The sequence below is a fragment of the Schistocerca gregaria genome, chromosome 6 (assembly GCF_023897955.1).
Source record: "Schistocerca gregaria isolate iqSchGreg1 chromosome 6, iqSchGreg1.2, whole genome shotgun sequence".
NCBI classification, from domain to species: Eukaryota; Metazoa; Arthropoda; class Insecta; order Orthoptera; family Acrididae; genus Schistocerca; species Schistocerca gregaria.
Window position 1 is genome coordinate 133472683 of NC_064925.1, and position 25565 is coordinate 133498247.

The 25565-nt window shown below is 43.8% G+C and overlaps 1 protein-coding gene across 1 annotated transcript in view; it reads right to left on the reverse strand.

The window, feature by feature from the left end:
- LOC126279090 (tubulin beta-1 chain-like) overlaps positions 1 to 25565 on the reverse strand; it is a 149797-nt gene that overhangs the window by 27668 nt on the left and 96564 nt on the right. Inside the window, exon 4 of the mRNA XM_049979554.1 lies at positions 15724 to 16191. Coding sequence (XP_049835511.1) covers positions 15724 to 16191 — 468 coding nt within the window. The remainder of the gene's footprint in view (positions 1 to 15723; positions 16192 to 25565) is intronic.

The window sequence follows — 25565 nt, forward strand, 5'->3', positions numbered from 1 at the left end:
AGAGACTCAGCCAGTGGAAGACGCTTGTCGAGAGACGTTGTGCATCTCGGTATGGTCTACTGTACTGAGAGCCTACTTTTAGGAAGAGTCAACCAATATATTGTTCTGTCCTACGTATATCTCGCGAAAAGACCATTAAAATAAAATTAGGGATATTCGGACATGGACGCTTGCAACCAGTCGTTCTTCACATGAACCAAACGCGAGCGGGATAGAAAAAGGAGGTAGTGACAGTAGTACACGAAGTAACCTCCGCCATACCACGTAACGTAGCTTGCGGAGTATAATTGTAGATGAAGTTTTACTGGATTGTGTTATTGTGTTCATGTAGAAGGCTTGAGTCTATCCTTGCAAGTAGCAAAAGTTTTTCTGCGTTGTGCTGCTTTCCTTGGTCAGTATGTTAGATAGCTCTGTATGGTAGCGTTGTCCGCATTATTAGTAAAATAGTTGGTGGAAATTGATGGTGGCACATCATTCAGGAAGTCCGCTTATAAAACAGCTCGGGCTGATATTGTGGTATCTGTTCTTGGTTGATGACCTATTTGTATGTCACGGGTCCCAGTAAGATATTGCTTAATGATATTGTATCTGCTTCGGATAAGCATCTTTCTAATTTTTTTGTCTGAGTGTTCTGACTGGTTTGATACGGCCTTCCACGAATTCCTCTCCTGTACTAAGCTCATCATCTCACTTGCAACCTACACCCTCAATTATCTGCTGGATGTATTCAAATCTCTGCCTTCCTCTACAGTTTTTGCCCTCTACAGCTCCCTCTAGTACCATGAAGCCATTCCCTGAAATCTTAACAGATGTCCAATCATCCTGTTCCTTCTCCTTATCAGTGTTTTCCACATACTCCTTTCCTCTCCTATTTTGCGCAGAACCTCTACATTTCTTACTTTGTCTGTCCACCTAATTTTCAACATTCGTCTGTAGCACCACATCACAAATGCTTCGATTCTCTTCTGTTCCGGTTTTCCCGCAATCCATGTTTCACTAACATAAAATGTTGTACTCCAGACGTACATTCTCAGCAATTTCTTCCTCAAATTGAGGTCGATATTTGATATTAGTAGACTTCTCTTGGCCAGGACTGCCCTTTTTGCCATTGCTAATCTGCTTTTGATGACCTCCTTGCTCCTCTGTCATTGGTTATTTTACTGCCTACGCAGCAGAATTCCTTAACTTCATCTACTTCGTGACGATCAATCCTGATGTTAAGTTTCTCGCTGTACTCATTTCTACTACTTCTCATTACCTTCGTGTTTCTCCGATTTACACTCAATCTACACTCCGTACTCATTAGACTATTCTGTTCACCAGATCATGTAATTCTTCTTCACTTTCACTCAGGATAGCAATGTCATCAGCGAGTCGTATCATTGATAGATATCGTTTCACCTTGAATTTTAATTCCACTCCTGAACCTTTCTTTTATTTCAATCATTGCTTCCTCGACGTACAGATTGAACAGTAAGGGCGAAAGGCTACATCCTTGTCTTACACCCTTTTTAATCCAAGCACTTCTTTCTTGGTCGTCCACTCTTATTATTCCCTCTTGGCTGTTGGACAAACTGTATATGACCCGTATCTCCCTGCAGCTTACTCCTTCTTTTTCAGAATTTCGAACATCTTGCACCATTTTACATTGTCGACCGCTTTTTCCAGGTCGACAAATCCTATGAACGTGTACTGATTTTTCCTTTGTCTTTCTTTCATTATTAACCGGAACGTCAGAATTGTCTCTCCTTTGCCTTTACCTTTCCTAAAGCCAAACTGATCGTCACCTAGCACATCCTCAATTTTCTTTTCGATACTTCTGTATATTATTCTTGCAATCAACTTGGAAGCATAAGCTGTTAAGCTGTTTGTGTGATAATCCTCGTAATTGTCAGCTCCTGCAGTCTTCAGAATTGTGTGTATGATGCTTTTCTGAAAGTCAACTGGTATGTAGTCAGAATCATACACATCAACGTGATACACATCAACGTGAATGTTCGTTTTGTTGCCTCTTCCCTCAGTGATATTAGAAATTATGATGGAATGTTATCTATCCCTTCTGCCTTGTTTGACCTTAAGTCCTTCAAAGCAACTCTGAATTCTGATTCTAATACTGGATCCCCTATCTGTTCTAAATCGACTCCTGTTTCTCCTTCTATCACATCAAATATGCTCCCTCATAGAGGCTTTGATTGTATCTTTTCCATCTCTCTCTCCTCAGCATTACTAGTGGAATAAACGTTGCACTCGGAATGTTACCTCCATTACCTTTAATGTCACCGATGGTTGTTTTGTCTTTCCTGTATGCTGAGTCAGTCCTTCCGACAATTGTTTCTTTTTTCGATTTCTTCATATTTTTCATGTAACCATTTCGTCTTAGCTTCCTCGCACTTCCTATTTATTTCATTCCTCAGTGACTTGTATTTCAATATTCCCGAGTTTTCTGGAACATTTTTGTACTTCCTCCTTTCATCGATCAACTGAAGTACTTCTTCTGTTCCCCATGGTATCTGTGTAGTTATCTTCTTTGTATCTATGTTTTTCGATTAACTTTTGTGATGGCCCTTTTTAAAGATGTCCACTCGTCTTCAACTGTACTGCCTATTGGACTATTCTTTATTTGCTGTATCTGTAATCTTAGCGGACATCAAGCGAATCTCGTATTTCTTAGTACTTCCGTATCCCACTTCTTTGCGTATTGATCCTTCATGACTAATATCCTAAAATTAAGCCTACTTTCATCACTACTGTATTGTGATTTGAGTCTATATCAGGTCCTGTGTACGACTTACAACACAGTATCTGATTTCGAAATCTCTGTCTGACCATGATGTAATCTAAATGAAATCTTTCCTTATCATCCAAGCATACCTTCTCCTCTTTTGGTTCTTGAACAGATTATTTGCTATTGCTAGCTGAAATTTATTACAGAATTCAATTAGTCTGTCTTCTCTCCCATTCCTTGTCCCAAACGCGTATTCTCCTGTAAAATGTTTTTCTATTTCTTCCCCTACCACTGCATTACAGTCCCCCATGATTATTAGATTTTCATCTCCCCTTTTGCACTGTATAACCTTTTCAATATCTTGAAATACTTTCTATATTTCTTCGTCTTCAGCATGAGACGTCGGCATGTATACCTGAACTATCGTTGTCGGTGTTGTTTTGCTGTCGATTCTGTTAAGAACAACCCTTTCACTGACCTGTTCACAGTAACACACTCTCTGCCCTAACTTCATGACGAATCCTACTCCCGTTCTACCATTTTCTGCTGCCATGGATACTACCCTATATCATCTGACCACAAATCGTTGTCTCCTTTCCATTTCACTTCACTGACCACTATATCTATATTGAGTCTGCAATTCCCTTTCAGATTTTCTAGTTTCCCTACCACGTTCAAGCTTCTGACAGTCCGGGCCCCGACTCGTACAACGGTATCCTTTTGTTGATTATTCAATCTTTTTCTCATGGTAACCTCCCCCTGTGTTAGTTTCCTCCCGGAGATACGAATGGGGGACTATTCAGGAATATTTTGCCAATCGAGAGATCATCATGACAATTTTTCAATTATAGGCCACATGCCCTTTGGATACACGTTACTTGTCTTCAATCCAGTGGTTTCCATTGCCTTCTGCATCCTCATGCCGTTGATGACTGCTGATTCTACCCTTCTTTTATATAATTAAATATCATTTAATAAGATTTCGTCGATTAAAGTCTTTAGAATATAGTTATATAATACGTGTTTTTTCCTATAATTATCTCCTGTAGACTAATAAAATTTGCATATGGCATTTGTGTCCAGGATCCCCTTCTGGGGAAGTCTTTTTATTTGACGCCACTCTTTTTAACGATAACTCTTTCTTTGGAAGATGGATCAAATCGTGGGGTTGCGGAAGCAGGGCAGGCAGAGGTCGCAACGCGAGGCCTGCCCACAATGTCTCCAACCTCCCATTCCTGGGGATGTGGTAAAAGAAGAGCAATGGTTTAAATTTTTTATTTTTTTTATTTTTTTTAAGCAGTAAGGAACTGAAACGAATGAGTACACTCGTTGCGTCTACTTGGGGACGCATATAACTGAAAATATACTTATATTTGCAGCAAGGGGCAAGAAGAAAGCAAAGTATGACGCTAAGGAAGCCAATCAATTAGCCATTAACCGGTACTACATCTTGAATCGTATGGGAAACAAAAAGCGCGAACAACGCTTCGCACTGAGGACAAAAAGAGGAAAGGGGGCAATAATGCTACACAGTGCTAGGGGTCACGACAAAACTCTCTTTCTCATCCAGGTATGACTTCTCGCAATGGCCAAGGTAGGTCCCACATTGTACCGTGTAGTGATCTATCGTCGTATTGTCATTTTATCTTCTTTTACCCATGATGATCCAGCTGCGTGGAGGGTCGTGGAACGCAGTCCACAAAGAATTGGAAAAATACTGTCGATGCTTTGGGTTACAGAGGATCCTGCAATGTCATTCCTGCAAATAGTACCAAAAGACTTAAGTGTCCTCAGTGCCTTCTTGAAACAAATAATGCACTGTATGGCCACGAAGCCACGTCACGGCATTAGTTTTCGTTCATGGGTAATACGTATTATCTGGGAATAACATAGTCTTGGGTTCGAAGTGATTCGGCGTCACTCGAAGGAAGTACGCTGACATTTGCTTCACTGAGTGCCACACCGTTGTAGACTCGCCACAGCTATGACGGTGTTCATCGTTGTCTTGAACGCCACAGGTCTTGCACATGGGTGAGTCCACAATATGGATCGCATGTAGCCTTCACCTGGTCACCTGCTTACCGTTTACAGTGACATACCACATCGCCGTGGCGGCAGTGTCCAGTGTGACGTGGTGAATCGTCTTCCACACTATGGGGTTGCAGGTTCGAATCCTGCCTCGGGCATGGATGTGTGTGAATGTCATTAGGTTAGTTAGGTTTAAGTTCTATGGGACTGATGACCTCAGATGTTAAGTCCCATAGTCCCATAGTGCTCAGAGCCACTTGAACCATTTGGAGAGCGGCGCTAGCTCTTCTACTAACAACTTCGTCAGACTGTCTGGACGGCGGTGCCATAGTTTGAAGAACGTGCTCACAAACAGGGTGACCGCTCTGTCATGAACGTGATAGAGGCCAAGCCCTCCCAGATCCGGGGGAAGGGTGAGAGTCTCACAAGTGATCTTGAAAAGCATTCCTGAACACACGAAGGACCCAAAAACCGCCGGTATATGGTGAGCTTACATCACCAGTAGAGGTAATATGTGGGTGATGTGCTGAATGCGTGACACTAAACGTGTGTTGACGTATTGGGTCCGTCGGATGATGTCCAGTGCTCGTTGGCGGTTTTTGGCTATCCCAGTCCGAACATTTCGTAGAAGTTGTGTTCATGTATCGTCTGCGAAATCAATGCCGAGGTATTTCAAAGTATCTCTGCGCTGTAAGGGGCTGACGCTGTCCTCTGGCAGTCCTACCACGACGTTCATCGCCACTGATTTCCTTAGGTTAGTTAGGATTTAGTTCTCAGTTCTAGGGAACTGATGACCTCCGATGTTAAGTCCCATAGTGCTCAGAGCCATTACAACCATTTTGGTACATGATTTGTTAGTTCAATTTTGATCTGTCGTACCCCGTTGAGGACCAAGTACGTTGTAAAGGTGTTCCATTTTTCGGCCATGTAGCTGACCACTCTGCCGTAAGGCTGGAAAGCCTCGGTGACTACGTGCGGTGGTACTTCGAACGGAAGTTGGAAGACTCGTATCGTACGGAGGCCATGCCCTGATAGCGACTGCCCCAATATGGCCGTCAGAATGTTTGAATTTAAGACCGTTCGCATGTGCGCGTACGATTCTGTTGCACACCTCGTCACTTAGTAACTCGATGTGGACAACACTGCCCGTGATAGAGAGTTGGAAACTAATGATGACCTGTGGATAAATTTTAACGTCGTCACGTATAAAATGTTCCACTTCAAAAGCTTACGGCAGTGCGAGATCGGGTTGAAAACTGATCTTGATGGTGGTTTGTCTGTATGAATGTTCCATGTTACGTCGGTAGTGCTGGACTCTAAACTAGAGACGACGAAGTAGTAAACAACTACGGATACTCGCGACCGAGCGGACAGGACGTAAACAGGACGTCCTCGGCGCAGTGCTGCGGAAAACAGACTGACTTAGGTGCAGTATCCCACGCCTAGGACAAGAGCGTGCCCTGAATCTCTGTCCGCACCTCTCCCCTCTTTGACAAGGCCGTTGGCAGAATGAGGTTCTCTTCTTGTGAAGGTAGTCATCGGCCACCAATGCTGATTATTAATCAAACTGGATTCGAACCCGGGACCGAGGGCATTTTGATTTTTAATCAAAGACGAAGAACCTGGAGCAAAGGGTTACTAGTACCTAGACTTGTAAAATTATCGTAGACTACCATATACTGCAGTACGTAAGCGAAGAGCACGATAGTTTTTCTAGTGGCTTTGGTCACTTCAGGTCGTATCTGTATTATCTCTATGTTAGGTGTGTTGCATACTTGTTGGGCGATACTTCATAACGATTGCTTTGTTTACTTATTTGATCATTGTCTTACTAGTCTCCTCTAAAATCCGGAAGTGGTCAACGGTCTAGAAACTGACTGAGTATGTACAAAGGCCCGGGTAACCAACAGAGTATTTTGCTCCTAGAAGTTATCCTCGTTTGTTACTTAACAATGAACAGTATTTATAGCAAAACTGAGATAGTCAACGTTTCATCCACATTTTATTAACAAATGATTGATTTGTAAAGTGAAACAGACGAATGTTGTTGTAAGAGTAAAGAAAACACTATAGATTTATCATTTAGTGGTAGAGAATACGTATTTGTTCAAAAAAAGGTAAAATAAGAAAAATCAAAAAAATATCCAACATGGCTTTATGAATCCGCCAAGCTGATATGAAACATATTTCTCTTATTCATGAACAACTTTCGCATTATCAATAATAACAGGAAACTGTTGCCTTCAATCATGATGGCTCTAAGCACAATAGGACTTAATATCTGAGGTTATCAGTCCCCTAGAACGTAGAACTACTTAAACCTAACTAACCTAAGGACATCACACACATCCATGCCCGAGGCAGGATTCGAACCTGCGACCGTAGCGGATGCGCGGTTCCAGACTGAAGCGCCTAGAACCGCTCGGACACAATGGCCGGCTCAGTCATGATGAATACCCTTTTACTATTTACAAAATAACAACAATATACACATACATTCAACATTTCGCAGCCCTGTCAGCAACAGTATAAATATTAATTTGAATTTTAAATTTCCGTTTAAAAATCAGTTTAAGTGTATTGACGAGAGCGATGTTCGTCTAGTCACACTTTCACCAGGCCCGAATTATGAGGGCAGTGCTCCACACACAGTTTTTACAGTATGTATGTGGGTCACATCCATTAATAAAATTGAGTACCTCATTGATGCCACATTATCCCCTAGTTTAGTATTTTCTGTAACTCATAACCGAAACTTCGTCATGAAACTCAATCAGGCACGGGCATTCGTTTATTTTGACCATTTCAGGTCAAGTATACTAATCTTGAATAATGTCCATCTACATTAATGGCCCGTATTGCCGGATGTTACACATTAGATGTTGACTTGTTCATAAGTTCATTCTTGACCATTTGTGTGCTAAGTCAATAGGATGTTCATGCGTTGTAACCACAGCTAAGCAAATGCTTAACATTTATATCTAAAGAAAGCTTTTAGACCTAGTCATAATAATGAAGATGTTGGCTTTATATTATCCTTCCCACTCCTAACTTCCATAAGGTGATTAAACTTCGTACTTAAGCACAAAATTTTCCTAGACAGGCCACACGTTGTAAGCACGCGATGTCTTCCTCATATCATGACCAACGAATACTTCATGAATGTGAAGACAGTGGATCTAAGTACGTTCTGCACAGGATAACATATACGCCCTTTTCTTGACTCTACCTTCCTTTTATTTCACTTTACTAGCAAATTCAAGGTCAGGAGTTAGGTTCACGTCTTGTCCCAGCAAGTACCGATCACACAGGTTATGCGCAGGCTCAAGGTATTGTGTCCGCCTAGGCGGCCTCACGACGCTACGGTCAGTTACACTACAGCACTCGTGGCTGCCGCATCGGGGTCGCGAAGTGGGGCCGAGGCAGTGTCAGGTAAGTTTTTACAGTCTGACGGTAATTTATGGATTTGTTGTTATAGCTCGAGGATGTCCACTATGGACAAACGGTAGTTTGTAGTAACTGTAGGTAATCTGTGCAAGGGTGCCTGCTGATTTTTAGAATTAAAACAGCATATATATGTTTATGCATGTAAACTGTACTTGGGTCAAAAGTAATTACTTTGGTCATATGATAGCGCAGAAGTTTTATTGTTATTTTATTACTTACGCAATGTAATTTATATTCTGTAAGAATAAAAATACACAGTGGACTAACACTGAGTGAAGCGCAGTAATAATTATGTGCATAATAAACACTCAAACAAACCGAAAGCAAAGAGAAGTCGTCGGCTCACAGTTTCTCTCACACACATTCATTTACGTTTTCTTCTCTGCCAGTGTTACCAATACTACCGGTAATCCTACCGTTTACAATGTTATTTATGTAGTGTACCAAAAGTATTGGACCGTAGTTTTTGTATAGCGCAATTCTACCTGTAAGCAAGTGCTAACGAGGACTGCTTACCCGTTGGTATTGCGTAAGCTCATGGTGGCACTGCGAGGATAGAATCAGGTAACCAATGAAATGACAAATTACTGTCCGCTTTTAGTGAAGAACCTAAATTTTTCTGTTTTGAGTTTGCTCACACAGGTCAGCAACATTTCAGCACATTTGACGTGATCAGCAATGTTTGCGAGTCACCTTAAACAGAGCGGCAGCGTATGTGGCAACACTACAGCTAAGGCGAGTACACACGAGACCAACGAAGACCAACGAACGGTAGCCATCCGCTTCATTAGCCGAGATGCGCTTAGTATGTGCGAGTGGCAAACAGGAGACAACGAAGTGAAAGCGCTGGCGGTTGATTCGCTTTGGGATCTAGTGTGGAGGACGCGTCGAATGTTCTTTGATGCAGTACTATATGTATTGTCTCTAGAACGGTTGTGTATTTACGTTTTTCAGGAGAATCACAATTCGCACGTAGTGTGTTTTATTAACCGGTTTCGCTATTTAAAATAACAGCATCGCCATCAGAAACTCTGGAATTTGCAGTGTAAAGTGCAGTAGTTGAATGTTAAATTAAAGAGCGAAATCAGTCAATGAAACATACTTAGTGCGACTTATTGCTTGTTCTGAGAATCCTCATTTTGTTAGTCGCTGTTTCCCCTGCACGCAGTGCCTACTCTCTCTAAGGACGAGTATTTATTTTGTTTAAAAATACCGGAATACGGAATGTAATATGGAGAAAGCTGTTAGTTTAATCGTGAACGGTATTGTTTATAGGCCCCTATGAACTGCAGTTGTAAAACTACTACTACTACTACTACTACTACTACTACGTTATCAGGCCCAGTGGACCGCACGCATCTTCAAGTTTCCTCCTCCACTGTCTTCTGTCCATTGTTGCTATCCGCCATCCGTTAACATCTATTTACACTTGGTTTAAATCTTCATGGAGTCCATCCCTCCAACGCATCTTGGGTCTCCCTGGCGGTCTCTTTCGTGTAGGTGTGAAATCCAGGAGCTTCCGAGGCCATCTGTGTTCCTCCAACCGGACCACATGGCCGGCCCACTGCATTCGTTTGGCTTTGACAGTTCCCGCTATGTTGGGCTGCTGGTATAGTTCCTCAAGATCTTGGATGTATCTGATCCTCCATTCCCCCGTATCTGCATCCAGAACTGGACCGAAGATCTTCCGAAGCACTTTTCTCTCAAAAACTAGGAGCTTATGGAAGTCCTGTTTCCGGATACTCCATGTGTCACAGCCATATAGAACAACAGGCTGGATCAGGGTTTTGTACAGTCGAATCTTGAACTGTCTGAAAAGATATCTGGACCGAAGCCGTTGTGCTAGGCTGTGGTAAGATTGGTTTCCTGCTTGTATTTTGGAATTGATCTCCGCTTCACATGACGAGTCCTCAGTGAAAAGTGCCCCTAGGTATTTGAATTCTTGCACTCTCTTGTAGGACTGGTGCCCTACCTGCAGTGACTGTAGATGATCAGCAGTCTGACAATGACCACGCGTCATAACAAGGTAATCTGTATTGGATTCGTTTATTTTTAGCCCAAATTTACTGGCAGCCTCCTTTAGTGCTTTGGTCATTTGCTCCAACTCCTCTTCCGACCTAGAGAGTAAACAGACGTCGTCTGCATAGGCTAGGTATGCCAGTCTCTTTCCTTCGATTTTCATCCCTTCGTTCTCTTGGAAGGTCTCGCGTACGATCTTCTCGAGGGCAAAGTTGGAAAAATCAGAAGTATCGAAAGAAATAAGTGATCTGTTAGAATGAAACGTGCACGATGTGCAAGAGAACATGGAGTCTTTGTTGACATCTTTTCGCTTTGATCAACAAAGAGAAACAAACAAAACTAGACGTGACTATTAACTTTCTGCTGCAGGTACTGCTCTCCTAAAAGAGATGTATCTGTAGAAACGTTAGGGGAAACACATTTCAGGAACAAGTCAAAACAAATAACCTTCAGTAGGAAAAAAATATGAAATAGTCCATATTCCAATTCAACTTCAAGGTAGACATTAATTTTGTCCGTGCACACTGCTCCCTAGTTTTAAAAAGAGAAGTCATTCACGAGCGTTATTTCTTCTTCTTCTTTTTCTGATGATTAGCTTCTTGCACCGAAATAGATATTCACATGCGACGTCTGCCAAATCCGCATCTTCTCTCATAATATCGGCCGGTAAAAATTGTAATCAAAATGCTACTTTACAACCATAAAGAAAGGGGAGGGTCGTCGGCAGGTTATCAGAGCCAACTACGATTATATAGGTCCGAATCCCTTCGCCCAGCCCCTTCGTTTGGCGTTGATGAGAAGCCGAACGCCAATGCATGGACGCCCTACGTTCGGACGACTGCAATCTCTGTCGTTCTTTGTCCTTCGTTGACCTTAAGCGCACGAGCCTATATGTGAACTAGAAAGTAACGGTAATCGGACTGTTAAGCCATGATTACAATTGTGAATTCCGAAGTTATCCCAGCGCAACGAGTGTTCCACGATGTTTCGGGATTGCAATGGAATGACATCTATACGTTGCCTTTTTATTTTGCCGGATAACCATTTTTCTACGTTGAGCAGAGTATTCTACATTGCTGGACGTGCTCTCATATGACTAGAGGTAAGAACACATACTGTGACTGACGAACACTGTCGAGTATGACACAAAGGTGTTGTGATTCGGTACTGCTTCCCAACTTGCGCATATAATATAGCGGTTTTTCCTATGTATGATCAAAGTTTCATCGAGCTATGTTGGCTGTGTCACATCATTCGAAAGTTACCTCCGTCCTTAAATTCTGCTCACCAGTCTATTACGCTGAGGTGACAGAAGCCATGGGGTACCTCCTAATATCGTATTGGACGTGCTGTTCCCCGACGTACTGCAGCACCTCACGTAACATGAACTCAACACGCCATTGGAAGTCTCCAGCGGAAATACTGAGCCATGCTGCCTCAATAGCCGTCCATAATTGTGAAAAAGTAGCGGTGCAGGATTTTGTTCACGTACTGACCCCTCGATTAAGTCCCATAAATGTTCGATGGGATGCACCTCAGGGGACCTTGGTAGCCAATGGACTAGCTCGAATTGGCCAGAATGTTCTTTAGACCTGTCGCGAACAATTGTGATCCGGTGACATAAAAATTCCATCATTATTTGGGAACATGAAGTCCATGATTGGCTGCAAAAGGTCTCCAAGTAGCCGAAAATAGCGATTTACAGGCAATGAACGATTCGGATGGACCAGAGGACGCAGTCCGTTCCATCTAAATACAGCCCACAACATTATGGAGCCACCACAAGCGCCCGCTTGGATCCAAGGCTTTGTGGAGACAGCTGCACACCCCAAGCCTACCATCGGCTCATACCAACATAAACTGGGATTTTAGTCGTCCGGGGTTCAGTCGATATGGTCACGAACCCAGGAGAGCCGCTCCAAGGGAAGCCGTGCTGCTAGCAAAAGCACTTTGGCCATTAACACCAGATTTCGGCGCGCTCACGTAACGGATACTTCCGTCGTACGTTCCACTGATTTTAAGCAATGCTGCTTGTATTTAACACTGACAACTCATCGCAAACGCTGCTGTCGGTTGTTAAGTGGCGACCGTCGGGCACTACGTTGTAGGTGATGAGAACTAATCCCTGAAATTTGGTATTCTCGACACACTCTTGACATTGTGGCTCCCGACATATTGAATTCCCTAACAATTTGAGCAATGGAATGTATAACGTGTCTAGCTACAACTACCATTCCGATTCAAAGTCTGTCAATTCCTGTTATTACTAAGGCTTTCCCGGCGTAATACTTGATAATACTCTTCTCGGGTGTGCAGCCGGATCTTAACATCATCTTGACACAATATTTCAGCGGCCAACTGGCAGCCATCTTCAGGTGAGAGTGCTGGTACACGATCTCGCCGGAACTGACTTCTCAGCGCAAGCGGCGGCCCCTATGTAGGCGTGCGCGAGAAGGTGCCGTAACTGCCCTCTAGCGCAAGTAAACATATCGCACCGCCAATAGTGAAAACAGGCGAAATCGAGATATCGCAACCAAAAATTAAAAATTATTCCGACGATCGAAACACAGACACAGTGATGGGACCCTGGCACACAGTGTTTATCGAAAGCCTACGCACCTGCATGCTTCCAGAAGTCATCCATCGTTCCAGCGTATGGGGGTTTTGCGGTCGTTGGCGAGAAGAGCTTACGCCATTTCAGACGGAGAAAGCTTGACACAAGAATTGGACCAACTCAAGGTTGTGTTCAAGCAGAATGGCTATACAGATAAAGAGATCCGTCGTGCTTTCCTGTTTGGACATTCGCCTAAACCACCTGAAGATATCTGCAAATCGGTGGCTTTTCTTCCTTTTGCTGGTAGCATTTCCTCGAAGAAAGGAAGAATTCTAAAAAGATATATCAAAAGTATTTTTCGTCCGACAGCCAAGATTAGAGCGCTTCTTGGCTCTGTTAAGGATGACTTGGGTTTTAGGAAGTCCGAAGTGTACAAGATCCCTTGCCACTGCGGGAAGGCTTATATTGGTCAGACAATCCGGACGATTCAGGACCGACGTGTTGAGCACCAGCGGCAGACAAGGCTGCGTCAGCCTGAAAAATCTGCAGTGGTGGAGCACTGTCTCACTGAGGGACATAGAATGCAGAATGACGAGACACAAATGGTTGCCCCTGCATCTCGCTATTGGGGCTGAGGTTTAAAAGAATCCATAGAGATTCGTTTATCTGATAATCTTTTTAATAGAGACAAGGGTTAAGTAAGACATGGAACCCGGTGTTATCAGACATTGATAAAACAACTGTCTGTATTTCGAACGTCGGAACAATTTTTAATAGTGATATCTCGATTTCGCCTGTTTCCACCACTAGCGGCGCGGTATGTTTACTTGCGCTAGAGGTCAGTTACGGCACCTTCTCGCGCACGCGTTGTGGACCTTCTGCGGCTTATACAGGGGCCGCCGCTTGCGCTGAGAAGTCAGTTCCGGCGAGATGGTGTACCAGTACTCTCACCTGAAGATGGTGGCCAGTTGGACCGCTGAAATATTGTGTCAATATGACGTTATGATCCGGCCGCACACCCGAGAATAATATTATCTGTCAATTCATGTTGTGCAACCATGATCACGTCGGAAACCTCTTCCCATGACTCACCTAATTACAAATAACAGCTCCGCCAATGCACTTTCTTCTTTACTTCGTTGGAAACCCTTTCACATGAATGACATGAGCACAAATGACAGTTCCGCCAATCCATTGCTCTTTTATTCTTGTGTACGCTGTAATACTGACATCTGTATCGCTACCCACGACTTTCTACACCGCAGCATACCGGGTGATCAAAAAGTCAGTATAAATTTGAAAACTGAATAAATCACGGATACACATGCTTGGAATGACATGGGGTTTTATTAGAACCAACAAAATACAAAAGTTCAAAAAATGTCCGACAGATGGCGCTTCATCTGATCAGAATAGCAATAATTAGCATAACAAAGCAAGAAAAAGCAAAGATGATGTTCTTTACAGGAAATGCTCAATATGTCCAGCATCATTCCTCAGCAACAGCTGTAGTCGAGGAATAATGTTTTGAACAGCACTGTAAAGCATGTCCGGAGTTATGGTGAGGCATTGGAGTCGGATGTTGTCTTTCAGCATCCCCAGAGGTGTCGGTCAATCACGATACACTTGCGACTTCGTGTAACCCCAAAGCCAATAATCGCAACTACTGAGGTCTGGGGACCTGGAAGGCCAAGCATGACGAAAGTGGCGGCTGAGCACACGATCATCATTAAACGACGTGCGCAAGAGATCTTTCACGCGTCTAGCAATATGGGGTGGAGCGCCATCCTGTATAAGTATCGAACGTTCCAGCAGGTGTTTATCAGCCAGGCTGGGGATGATGCGATTCTGTAACATATCGGCGTACCTCTCACCCGTCACGGTTGCAGTTACAAAACCAGAATCACGCATTTCCTCGAAGAAAAAACGCCCGATAAAGGTATATGTGGTGAATCCAACCCATACCGTGACTTTCTCGTCCTGCAATGGAGTTTCCACGACAGTTCTAGATTTTTGGGCCCAACTAAACAGTAGTGTATGAAATCCCGGTGCGACGTGCGACTGCACGAGCGCTGACTTTCCCGTGCATAGACCCGCTACAGTCTCCATTTCTTCCTGAACAGTCTCAGCAGCATTACGCCTTGTGCTCGGTCGGCCACTACGGTGTCTATCGTCTAAACAACCCGTGGCTTCGAACTTTGAAATCATTCGCGCCACAGCTGAATTTGTCAACTGACCTTTACTCGTTCGAATCCCCTTCCTATGGCGATAGGATCGTAACGCTGAATTAGAACATTCCCCATTCTGATAATACAGCTTCACTAAAAGCGCCTTTTGAGGTAAAGTCAACATGCTGCGAATGCTGACGCATCTGATTCTCTCTCCCGTTACAGTTCCTTTTATACACGATTGTCATGCGCTGTTCAAATGGTTCAAATGGCTCTGAGCCCTATGCGACTTAACTTCTGAGGCCATCAGTCGCCTAGAACTTAGAACTAATTAAACCTAACTAACCTAAGGACATCATACACATCCATGCCCGAAGTAGGATTCGAACCTGCGACCGGAGCGGTCGCTCGGCTCCAAATTGTAGCGCCTAAAACAGCACGGCCACTCCGGCCGGCTCATGCACAGTCACTGACTTTCTGCTGTCCAGCCCCATGTGTCGGACATTTTGTGAACTTTGTTTTTTTTTCGTTTGTTCTAATAAAACCCCATGTCATTCCAAGCATGTGTGTCAATTTGTACCTCTATTTCTACATTAATCCGTGATTTATTCAGTTTTAAAATTTATACTAACTTTTTGATCACCAGGTATATTTCGGAAACTTCGTAACATTATGCCATACTTTATTACTAAGCTGTAAGAACAAGGAAAATGCACTAGACACTACATGTTGATTATTGCATTCATATTTATTTGGTAACAGCGTGTCTGAGAATTACGTACCAGTGGAGGAAAGCCTTCCTGCGGAACATGGCGGTGAACTGCTCAGAGATTCGCTTGAACAGCTCCTGGATGGCGGTGGAGTTGCCGATGAAGGTGGCGGACATCTCGAGCCCGCGGGGCGGGATGTCGCAGACGGCGGTCTTCACGTTGTTGGGAATCCACTCGACGTAGTAGCTGCTGTTCTTGTTCTGGATGTTGAGCATCTGCTCGTCGACCTCCTTCATGGACATGCGGCCGCGGAAGACGGCGGCGACGGTGAGGTAGCGGCCGTGCCGGGGATCGCAGGCGGCCATCATGTTCTTGGCGTCGAACATCTGCTGCGTCAGCTCGGGCACGCTGAGCGCGCGGTACTGTTGCGAGCCGCGCGACGTCAGCGGCGCGAAGCCCGGCATGAAGAAGTGCAGCCGCGGGAACGGCACCATGTTCACCGCCAGCTTGCGCAGGTCCGCGTTTAGCTGGCCGGGGAACCTGCGGCAACAGGCGGACCGTCACTGTGGGCTAGACCCACTACAGGTTGGGCAGCACTAGCGTAGATATCGCTCGTTACTCGTGACTAGGACCGTTGATAAAACATCGATATATCTATATTCTTCCCAGAAAGTATTTATATACAGGGTGCTACAAAAAGGTACGGCCAAACTTTCAGGAAACATTCCTCACACACAAATAAAGAAAAGATGTTATGTGGACATGTGTCCGGAAACGCTGAATTTCCATATTAGAGCTCATTTTAGTTTCGTCAGTATGTACTGTACTTCCTCGATTCACCGGCAGTTGTCCCAATTGAAGGAAGGTATTTTGACTTCGGTGCTTGTGTTGACATGCGACTCATCGGTCTACAGTACTAGCATCAAGCACATCAGTACGTAGCATCAACAGGTTAGTGTTCATGACGAACGTGGTTTTGCAGTCAGTGCAATGTTTACAAATGCGGAGTTGGCAGATGCCCATTTGATGTATGGATTAGCACGGGGTAAAAGCCGTGGCGCGGTACGTTTGTATCGAGACAGATTTGCAGAACGAAGGTGTGCCGACAGGAAGACGTTCGAAGCAATTGATCGGCGTCTTAGGGAGCACGGAACATTCCAGCCTATGACTCACGACTGCGGAAGACCTAGAACGACGAGGACATCTGCAATGAACGAAGCAATTCTTCGTGCAGTTGACGATAACCCTAATGTCAGCGTTAGAGAAGTTACTGCTGTACAAGGTATCGTTGACCACGTCACTGTATGGAGAGTGTTACGGGAGAACCAGTTGTTTCCGTACCATGTACAGCGTGTGCAGGCGCTATCAGCAGCTGATTGGCCTACACTTCTGCGAATGGTTCATCCAACAATGTTTCAATTCTCATTTCAGTGCAAATGTTCTCTTTACGGATGAGGCTTAATTCCAACGTGATCAAATTGTAAATTTTCAAATTTAACATGTGTGGGTTGATGAGGATCCGCAAGCAATTGTGCAATCACGTCATCAACACAGATTTGCTGTTAACGTTTGGGCAATCGTTGTTGGTGATGTCTTGATTGGGCCCCATGTTCTTCCACTTACGCCCAATGGAGCACGTTATCATGATTTCATACGGTTTAATCTAACTGTGCTGCTATAACATGTGCCTTTACAATTACGACAGAACGTGTGGTTCATGCACGATGGAGCTCCTGCACATTTCAGTCGAAGTGTTCGTACACTTCTCAACAACAGATTCGGTGACCGATTGATTGGTAGAGGCGGACCAATTCCGTGACTTCCACGCTCTCCTGACATCAACTCTCTTGACTTTCATTTATGGGGGCATTTGAACGCTCTTGTCTATGCAACCCCGGTACCAAATATAGAAACTCTTCGTGCTCGTATTGTGGACGGCTGTGATACAATACGCCATTCTCCAGGGCTGCATAATCGCATCAGGGATTCCATGCAACGGAGGGTGGATGCATGTGTCCTCGCTAACGGAAGATATTTTGAACGTTTCCTGTAACAAAGTGTTTGAAGTCACGCTGGTACATTCTGTTGCTGTGTGTTTCCATCCCATGATTAATGTTATTTGAAGAGAAGTAATAAAATGAGCTCTAACATGAAAAGTAAGCGTTTCCGGACACATGTCCACATAATATGTTGTGATTGGCAGGAGAGCCAATACCTTAGTACTAAAGGAGGGCGAAATGCACGCGTTTTAGCTCGCGCAGGATGGCGTGAGGTCTGGAACATGGCAAGGGAATTAGAATGGAGAAAAACGGACGTAGCTGGTGAAATACTTTAATCAATTAATGACGAACGTCGCTCTTGACGATACATGGTTCACAATATCAGTAGTACTGGTAATGGCGCATTGCTAGGTCGTAGCAAATAACGTAGCTGAAGGCTATGCTAACTATCGTCTCGGCAAATGAGAGCGTATTTTGTCAGTGAACCATCGCTAGCAAAGTCGTCTGTACAACTGGGGCGAGTGCTAGGAAGTCTCTTTAGACCTGCCGTGTGGCGGCGCTCGGTCTGCAATCACTGATATTGGCGACACGCGGGTCCGACGTATACTAACGGACCGCGGCCGATTTAAAGGCTACCACCTAGCAAGTGTGGTGTCTGGCGGTGACACCACATAATATATTTTCTTTCTTTGCGTGTGAGGAATGTTTCCTGAAAGTTTGGTCGTACCTTTTTGTAACACCCAGTATATCGCCTGTATTTTCTTCCCGATATATCAATATCGAAATGGCAATATCGGCTGGCGTTTTTTTTTTTATTTTATATAATACTAGCTGACCCAGCGAAATCTGTTCTGCCTTAAAGCCAATAAAAAATCAATTTTGGATGTTGAAGTTCAATTTTTTGTAAGGAAATACAAATAGAAAATTAACTATTTTAATGATCCTTTATTCTTAATGTTTTTTTGGTACATAGTTTCCACTCTTCAATTAAGTACCTTGTGATACACGACATTTTTAATTTTATTATCAGGCGCAAGAACAAACAATGCAGATGGTCTTCCGACCCGTGAACATGCAACATATAACTGACCATGTGAAAAACATGGATATTCCAGATTTAAATCACAAACTTTCAAGGATTGGCCTTGTGATTTGTTAATGATCATGGTGAATGCAAGACGGATCGGAAGTTGAAGTCTTTTAAACTCACGCGGCTTATCGGTTAGGATAATCGTGAACCTGCCCCCCCCCCCTCCCCATGGTAAGGGCCCGGGTTCGATTCCCGGCTGGGTCGGAGTTTTTCTCCGCTCAGGGACTGGGTGTGGTGTTGTCCTAATCATCATCATTTCATCCCCATCAACGAGCAAGTCGTCGAAGTGTCGTCAAATCAAAAGCCTTGCACCCGGAGAACGGTCTACCCGACGGGAGGCCCTAATCACACGACATTTTTATTTATCGTGATCCTCAGAATGATAACTTCCTCACCTTCGAATTTTCGTTTGAGTACCGTCGCGTAAATAACATTGTTCATCAATTTACTTACCACCAAACCGTTTTTGTTGGTTTATGTTCAGAAGCATGATTACTACTGAGCCCAGTTTTAAGCGTAAATTGTGCGATTGTAACGCACATCCAAGGAGTTTAAAAATTCAGTTGGATAGTTGGTGGCTTCATCATCAGTTGTTACACAGTCAATAGATTTGAATGACTGCATTTTACCAATGATCTCATTCTAAATTATGTAGGTTAGGTCATCTACATCGTTATTCTTAGCCGCTAACATTGCTCGCTCACTCAACCATTCATTACTTTTGTAGTTAGTAATGATGTTTGGGAATGCTTTGTTGATAAATTCGTCTTTTGATGAGGCAAAGTTACAGAAATTATGAGGAAATTAAATCAATCCGCTCGATTCTTCGAGAGGTACTAAACCATTACCGATATTCGATCGTCTTGATAGCGGCATTCTTAATGATGATTCAAAGAAAGTACAAATAATTTCTTTAAATTTTTAATTAATGTTATATACTGATACTTAACCATACACGTTTAGCTGTCATTTGGGTTTTCTTATTCCATGTCAGATGCGTTTTTGTCATACCACGTTTAATAGCGCTCGAACGGGATAAAAAGTATCCTACGTCGGTCTCCTGGTTCCCTGGTTCTAAGCTACCTCTCCACTATTTTTCAGCCAAGTCGGTCCAGCCGTTCTTAAGTTATAAATAGTGTAACTAACACGACTTTCTTTTACATATATATTTCAAAATTTTGTAGGAGAACATTATTTTACTTTCACGGTGTGAAAGAACCTTCCTACTTTTTGAGCTCCTATCACGTACAGTGTTTCTCTTTGACTGTGTGAAGCAAGTATAAGTGGCACAAAGAAGTCCGATTGCACTGGGGGGGAGGGGAGAGAGAGGGGGGGGGGGGGGGCTGGCAGTGTGAATGGAAAAGCATTTCCGATGTGGAGAAATATCAAACCAGTTGCGTTAAAAAACGATTTTCAATGCAACTAGTGTGTTATATCTCCACACAGAAAATCTTCAAAAACAGTTACGCAAAAAGGTGACCAAAATTTACATGACAAGATCGGTTTTTGTGGTGGGTGGGGACGTGCGACTTAATTGCTGAATTAATTGGCGGTCAGCGCTACCAATAAAAATCGCAACGTTTAACTACACAACGCAAGTTTGGCACTACAACTGCTAGGTCGCTGGCGTTTGCAGAAATGAAAAAACTGGGAAGTAGGTATAAAGTGTTCCAGACAAATCCGATATGTGACGAAACCGAACGACACACTGATTCACCACCTCTTAATCCATGCACGTCCGCGTTTGAGGTAACCACTTTGCTAACAATGAAACGGCATGTTCAAATGGTTCAAATGGCTCTGAGCACTATGGAACTTCACATCTTAGGTCATCAGTCCGCTAGAACTTTTTTTTTTTTTTGGTCACCAGTCTACTGACTGGTTTGATGCGGCCCGCCACGAATTCCTTTCCTGTGCTAACCTCTTCATCTCAGAGTAGCACTTGCAACCTACGTCCTCAGTTATTTGCTTGACGTATTCCAATCTCTGTTTTCCTCTACAGTTTTTAGCCTCTACAGTTCCCTCTAGTGCCATGGAAGTCATTCCCTCAGTGTTTTCCACAGATTCCTTTCCTCTCCGATTCTGCGTAGAACCTCCTCATTCCTTACCTTATCAGTCCACCTAATTTTCAACATTCGTCTATAGCACCACATCTCAAATGCTTCGATACTCTTCTGTTCCGGTTTTCCCACAGTCCATGTTTCACTACCATACAATGCTGTACTCCAGACGTACACCCTCAGAAATTTCTTCCTCAAATTAAGGCCGGTATTTGATATTAGTAGACTTATCTTGGACAGAAATGCCTTTTTTGCCATAGCGAGTCTGCTTTTGATGTCCTCCTTGCTCCGTCCGTTATTGGTTATTTTACTGCCTAGGTTGCAGAATTCCTTAACTTCATTGACTTCGTGACCATTAATCCTGATGTTAAGTTTCTCGCTATTCTCATTTCTACTACTTCTCATTACCTTCGTCTTTCTCCAATTTACTCTCAAACCATACTGTGTACTCATTAGACTGTTCATTCCGTTAAGCAGATCATTTAATCCTTCTTCACTTTCATTCAGGATAGCAATGTCATCAGCAAATCGTATCATTGATATCCTTTCACCTTGTATTTTAATTCCACTCCTGAACCTTTCTTGCATTTCCATCATTGCTTCCTCGATGTACAGATTGAAGAGTAGGGGCGAAAGGTTACAGCCTTGTCTTATACCCTTTTTAATACGAGCACTTCGTTCTTGATCGTCCACTCTTATTATTCCCTCTTGGTTGTTGTACATATTGTATATGACCCGTCTCTCCATATAGCTTATCCCTACTTTTTCAGAATCTCTTACGGCTTGCACAATTTTATATTGTCGAACGCTTTTTCCAGGTCGACAAATCCTATGAACGTGTCTTGATTTTTCTTTAGCCTTGCATCCATTATTAGCCGTAACGTCAGAATTGCCTCTCTCGCGCCTTTACTTTTACTAAAGCCAAACTAATCGTCAATTTTCTTTTCCATTCCTCTGTATATTATTCTTGTAAGCAGCTTCGATGCATGAGCTGTTTAGCCTATTCTGCGATAATTTTCGCACTTGTCAGCTCTAGCCGTCTTCGGAATTGTGTGGATGATGCTTTTCCGAAAGTCAGATGGTATGTCGCCATACTTATATATTCTACACACCAATGTGAATAGTCGTTTTGTTGCCTCTTCCCCTAATGATTTTAGAAATTCTGATGGAATGTTATCTATCATCAAAGGTTGTTTTGACTTTCCTGTATGCTGAGTCTGTCCTTCCGACAATCATACCTTTTTCGATGTCTTCATAATTTTCCTGCAGCCATTTTCTCTTAGCTTCCCTGCACTTCGTACTTATTTCATTTCTCAGCGGCTTGTATTTCTGTATTCCTGATTTTTCCGGAACATGTTTGCACTTCCTCCTTTCTTCAATCAACTGAAGTATTTCTTCTGTTACCCATGGTTTCTTCGCAGCTACCTTCTTTGTACCTATGTTTTCCTTCCCAACTTTTGTGACGGCCCTTTTTAGAGATGTCCATTCCCCTTCAACTGTACTGCCTACTGCGCTATTCCTTATTGCTGTATCTATAGCTTTAGAGAACTTCAAACGTATCTCTTCTTTCCTTAAAACTTCCGTATCCCACTTCTTTGCGTATTGATTCTTCCTGACTAATGTCTTGAATTTAAGCCTACTCTTCATCACTACTATATTGTGATCTGAGTCTATATCTGCTCCTGGGTACGCCTTACAATCCAATATCTGATTTCGGAATCTCTGTCTGACCATGATGTAATCCAATTGAAATCTTCCCGTATCTCCCGGCCTTTTCCAAGTATACTTCCTCCTCTTGTGATTCTTGAACAGGGCATTCGCTATTACTAGCTGAAACTTGTTACAGAACCGAATTAGTCTTTCTCCTCTTTCATTCCTTGTCCCAAGCCCATATTCTCCTGTAACCTTTTCTTCTACTCCTTCCCCTGCAACTGCATTCCAGTCGCCCATGACTATTAGATTTTCGTCCCCCTTTACATACTGCATTACCTTTTCAATATCCTCAGACACTTTCTCTATCTGTTCATCTTCAGCTTACGACGTCGGCATGTATATCTGAACTTTCGTTGTCGGTGTTGGTCTGCTGTCAATTCTGATTAGGTCAACCCGGTCACTGAACTGTTCACAGTAACACACCCTCTGCCCTACCTTCATATTCATAACGAATCCTACACCTGTTATACCATTTTATGCTGCTGTTGATATTATCCGATACTCATCTGACCAGAAATCCTTGTCTTCCTTCCACTTCACTTCACTGACCCCTACTATATCTAGATTGAGCCTTTGCATTTCCCTTTTCAGATTTTCTAGTTTCCCTACCACGTTCAAGCTTCTGACATTCCACGCCCCGATTCGTAGAACATTATCCTTTCGTTGATTATTCAGTCTTTTTCTCATGGTAAACCTCCCCCTTGGAAGTCCCCTCCCGGAGATCCGAATGAGGGACTGTTCCGGTATCTTTTGCCAATGGAGAGATCATCATGGCACTTCTTCGACTGCAGGCCACATGTCCTGTGGATCCACGTTACGTGTCTTTAATGCAGTGGTTTCCATTGCCTTCTGCATCCTCATGTCGTTGATCATCGCTGATTCTTCCGCCTTTAGGGGCAATTTCCCACCCCTAGGACAAGAGAGTGCCCTGAACCTCTATCCGCTCCTCTGCCCTCTTTGACAAGGCCGTTGGCAGAATGAGACTGACTACTTATGCCGGAAGTCTTCTGCCGCCAATGCTGATTATGTATCAAAATTTAGGCAGTGGCTGGGATCGAACCAGGGACCGAAGACTTTTTGATTATGCATCAAAGACGCTACCCCTTTTTTTTTTTTATAAGACGCTACCTTTTTTTTTTATCTGTACAGGAAAGGAAAAACTACAAAAAAAATGTCTATTTGCCACCGCCACTTGTATTCTAACAAAAAAATAAAATTAAATGCACCTCTTCAGGCGTTGGCACCTATCTACACCTATTCCAAAACAACTAACCTATTACTGCAAAGGTGTAGGAAAGGAAGAAAGTAGGGGGGAAGAAACATAGAGAGTAGCGATAAAAAAATGAAATTTGTTGTGAACAGGAACTTTGTTTTTTTTTTTAGTTTATTGTATGGCATTTTTGTATTCTTTATTTTTCTTTGTTTTTTTTTTTTGTATGTATGTTTTTATTGATTCATTTTTTTGTATTATGGCAGTCGTTGCACCAGAATTCTAGGAGTCGCTTGCGCCGTCTGATTGGCGGAACATCCAAACGTGTCTTCTCGAAATTTTAGTGGTGATTCCGTGTGTAGTACGTTCAGAACATCATATCGGCAAAAAAGCATCAGCATCTCATGGCTTGGACGTTCCAGCTGGAAGGCGGGTCATGAAAGGCGCTCCGTAGAAAATTGGAAAAGAACTGCTTGTATCTGGGGTTGCGAACAAGTGCACAATGTCGATCGTTAAGGTACGTCCAATAACCTAGTTCTGATTTCTCATCGGGCCCAAAAAGGTAGCGGACTGTATGACCGCGTATCCAATTCACGGCATTAGTTTTTGTTGTGGGGTAATGAATCACATCCGGGAATAGAAGCGTCAGGAAAATAATCTGAGCAGGCGGCTGTCGGGTGAGGAAAGCCAGGATACGCTGCGCGAGCCTCCAGACGTCAGCAGACGGACCACATGAGAACCGATGAGCGTCCGTGTCCTCTACACCACAGTGAACACAGAGTGGTGTGTCAGCAAGGCGGATGCGGTGCAAACGAGACTGGTTGACCTGTTTGCCATTGACGGTGATATACCAGGTGGACTGAACGCTGGTGTCGAGGTAAGCAGCATGCACTGCTTTCCACACACGGCGCCATATGATCTGGGGAAACTTGTGTTCAATGGGGTTGGGGGTTTGACACATTTGTAAGGTGTCGTATACAGTCTTTGTCTGGAGTATACGGAGAAGGGGTAAGGAGTGCAGAATGTAACTGATTTCAAAGAAGAAGTACCGAAAGTGATAAAAGGGGGGTGGAATGTCGGATAACATGACCGGGGCTGACATGGAGACTGGTGCGTATTCACGCAAAAGCAGTCCGGTCAGGCTCGTCGGGCAGCGACGCCAGACTTTCAGTTGGGAGCTAACAAAAAGTGCGGTAACTCTGTCTGGCACATGGAATAAGCCCACTCCACCACGCTCCCGCGGGAGGGCAAGGGAGGAATATTGAACTTTAAATAACATCCCGGCACAGACAAAGGATCCCATCGCCATCAACATACGACGTGCGAGGGTAATCGGAACCGGGAACACTTGTGCCACATGGGGGATGCGTGAGGCGTGATAAACATTCACGTATTGTGCGCGTTGTATAATGTCGAGGGATCGAAGCCGGTGGTCCACAAGGCCAGCCCTGATCGTTTGTAGGAGACGTCGACCGTTGGTTGCCGCTGAGCGACGGAGGTCATTCATAAAATCAATGCCCAAACAGCGGACGCTGGTGGCCACACTTAGAGGAGCGACAGATCTTTCTGGTAGACCCTCACCAATGAGCAGAACCTTCGATTTGGAAATGTTAAGAGAACTGCCCGATGCCTCCCCATAAGTCGTCACCCAAGTCAGAGCAGCGCGAACATCGTCTTCATTGCGGAGGTAGAGGACTAGATCGTCAGCATAGGCTGTACAACAGAAGCGGTGCCCATGCAATGTCAGGCCCACCAGGCGTTGGCGAAGCCCCTGTAGGAGGGGCTCTAATGCCAAAGCATACAGTATCGTGGAAAGTGGGCATCCCTGTCGGACAGAGCGC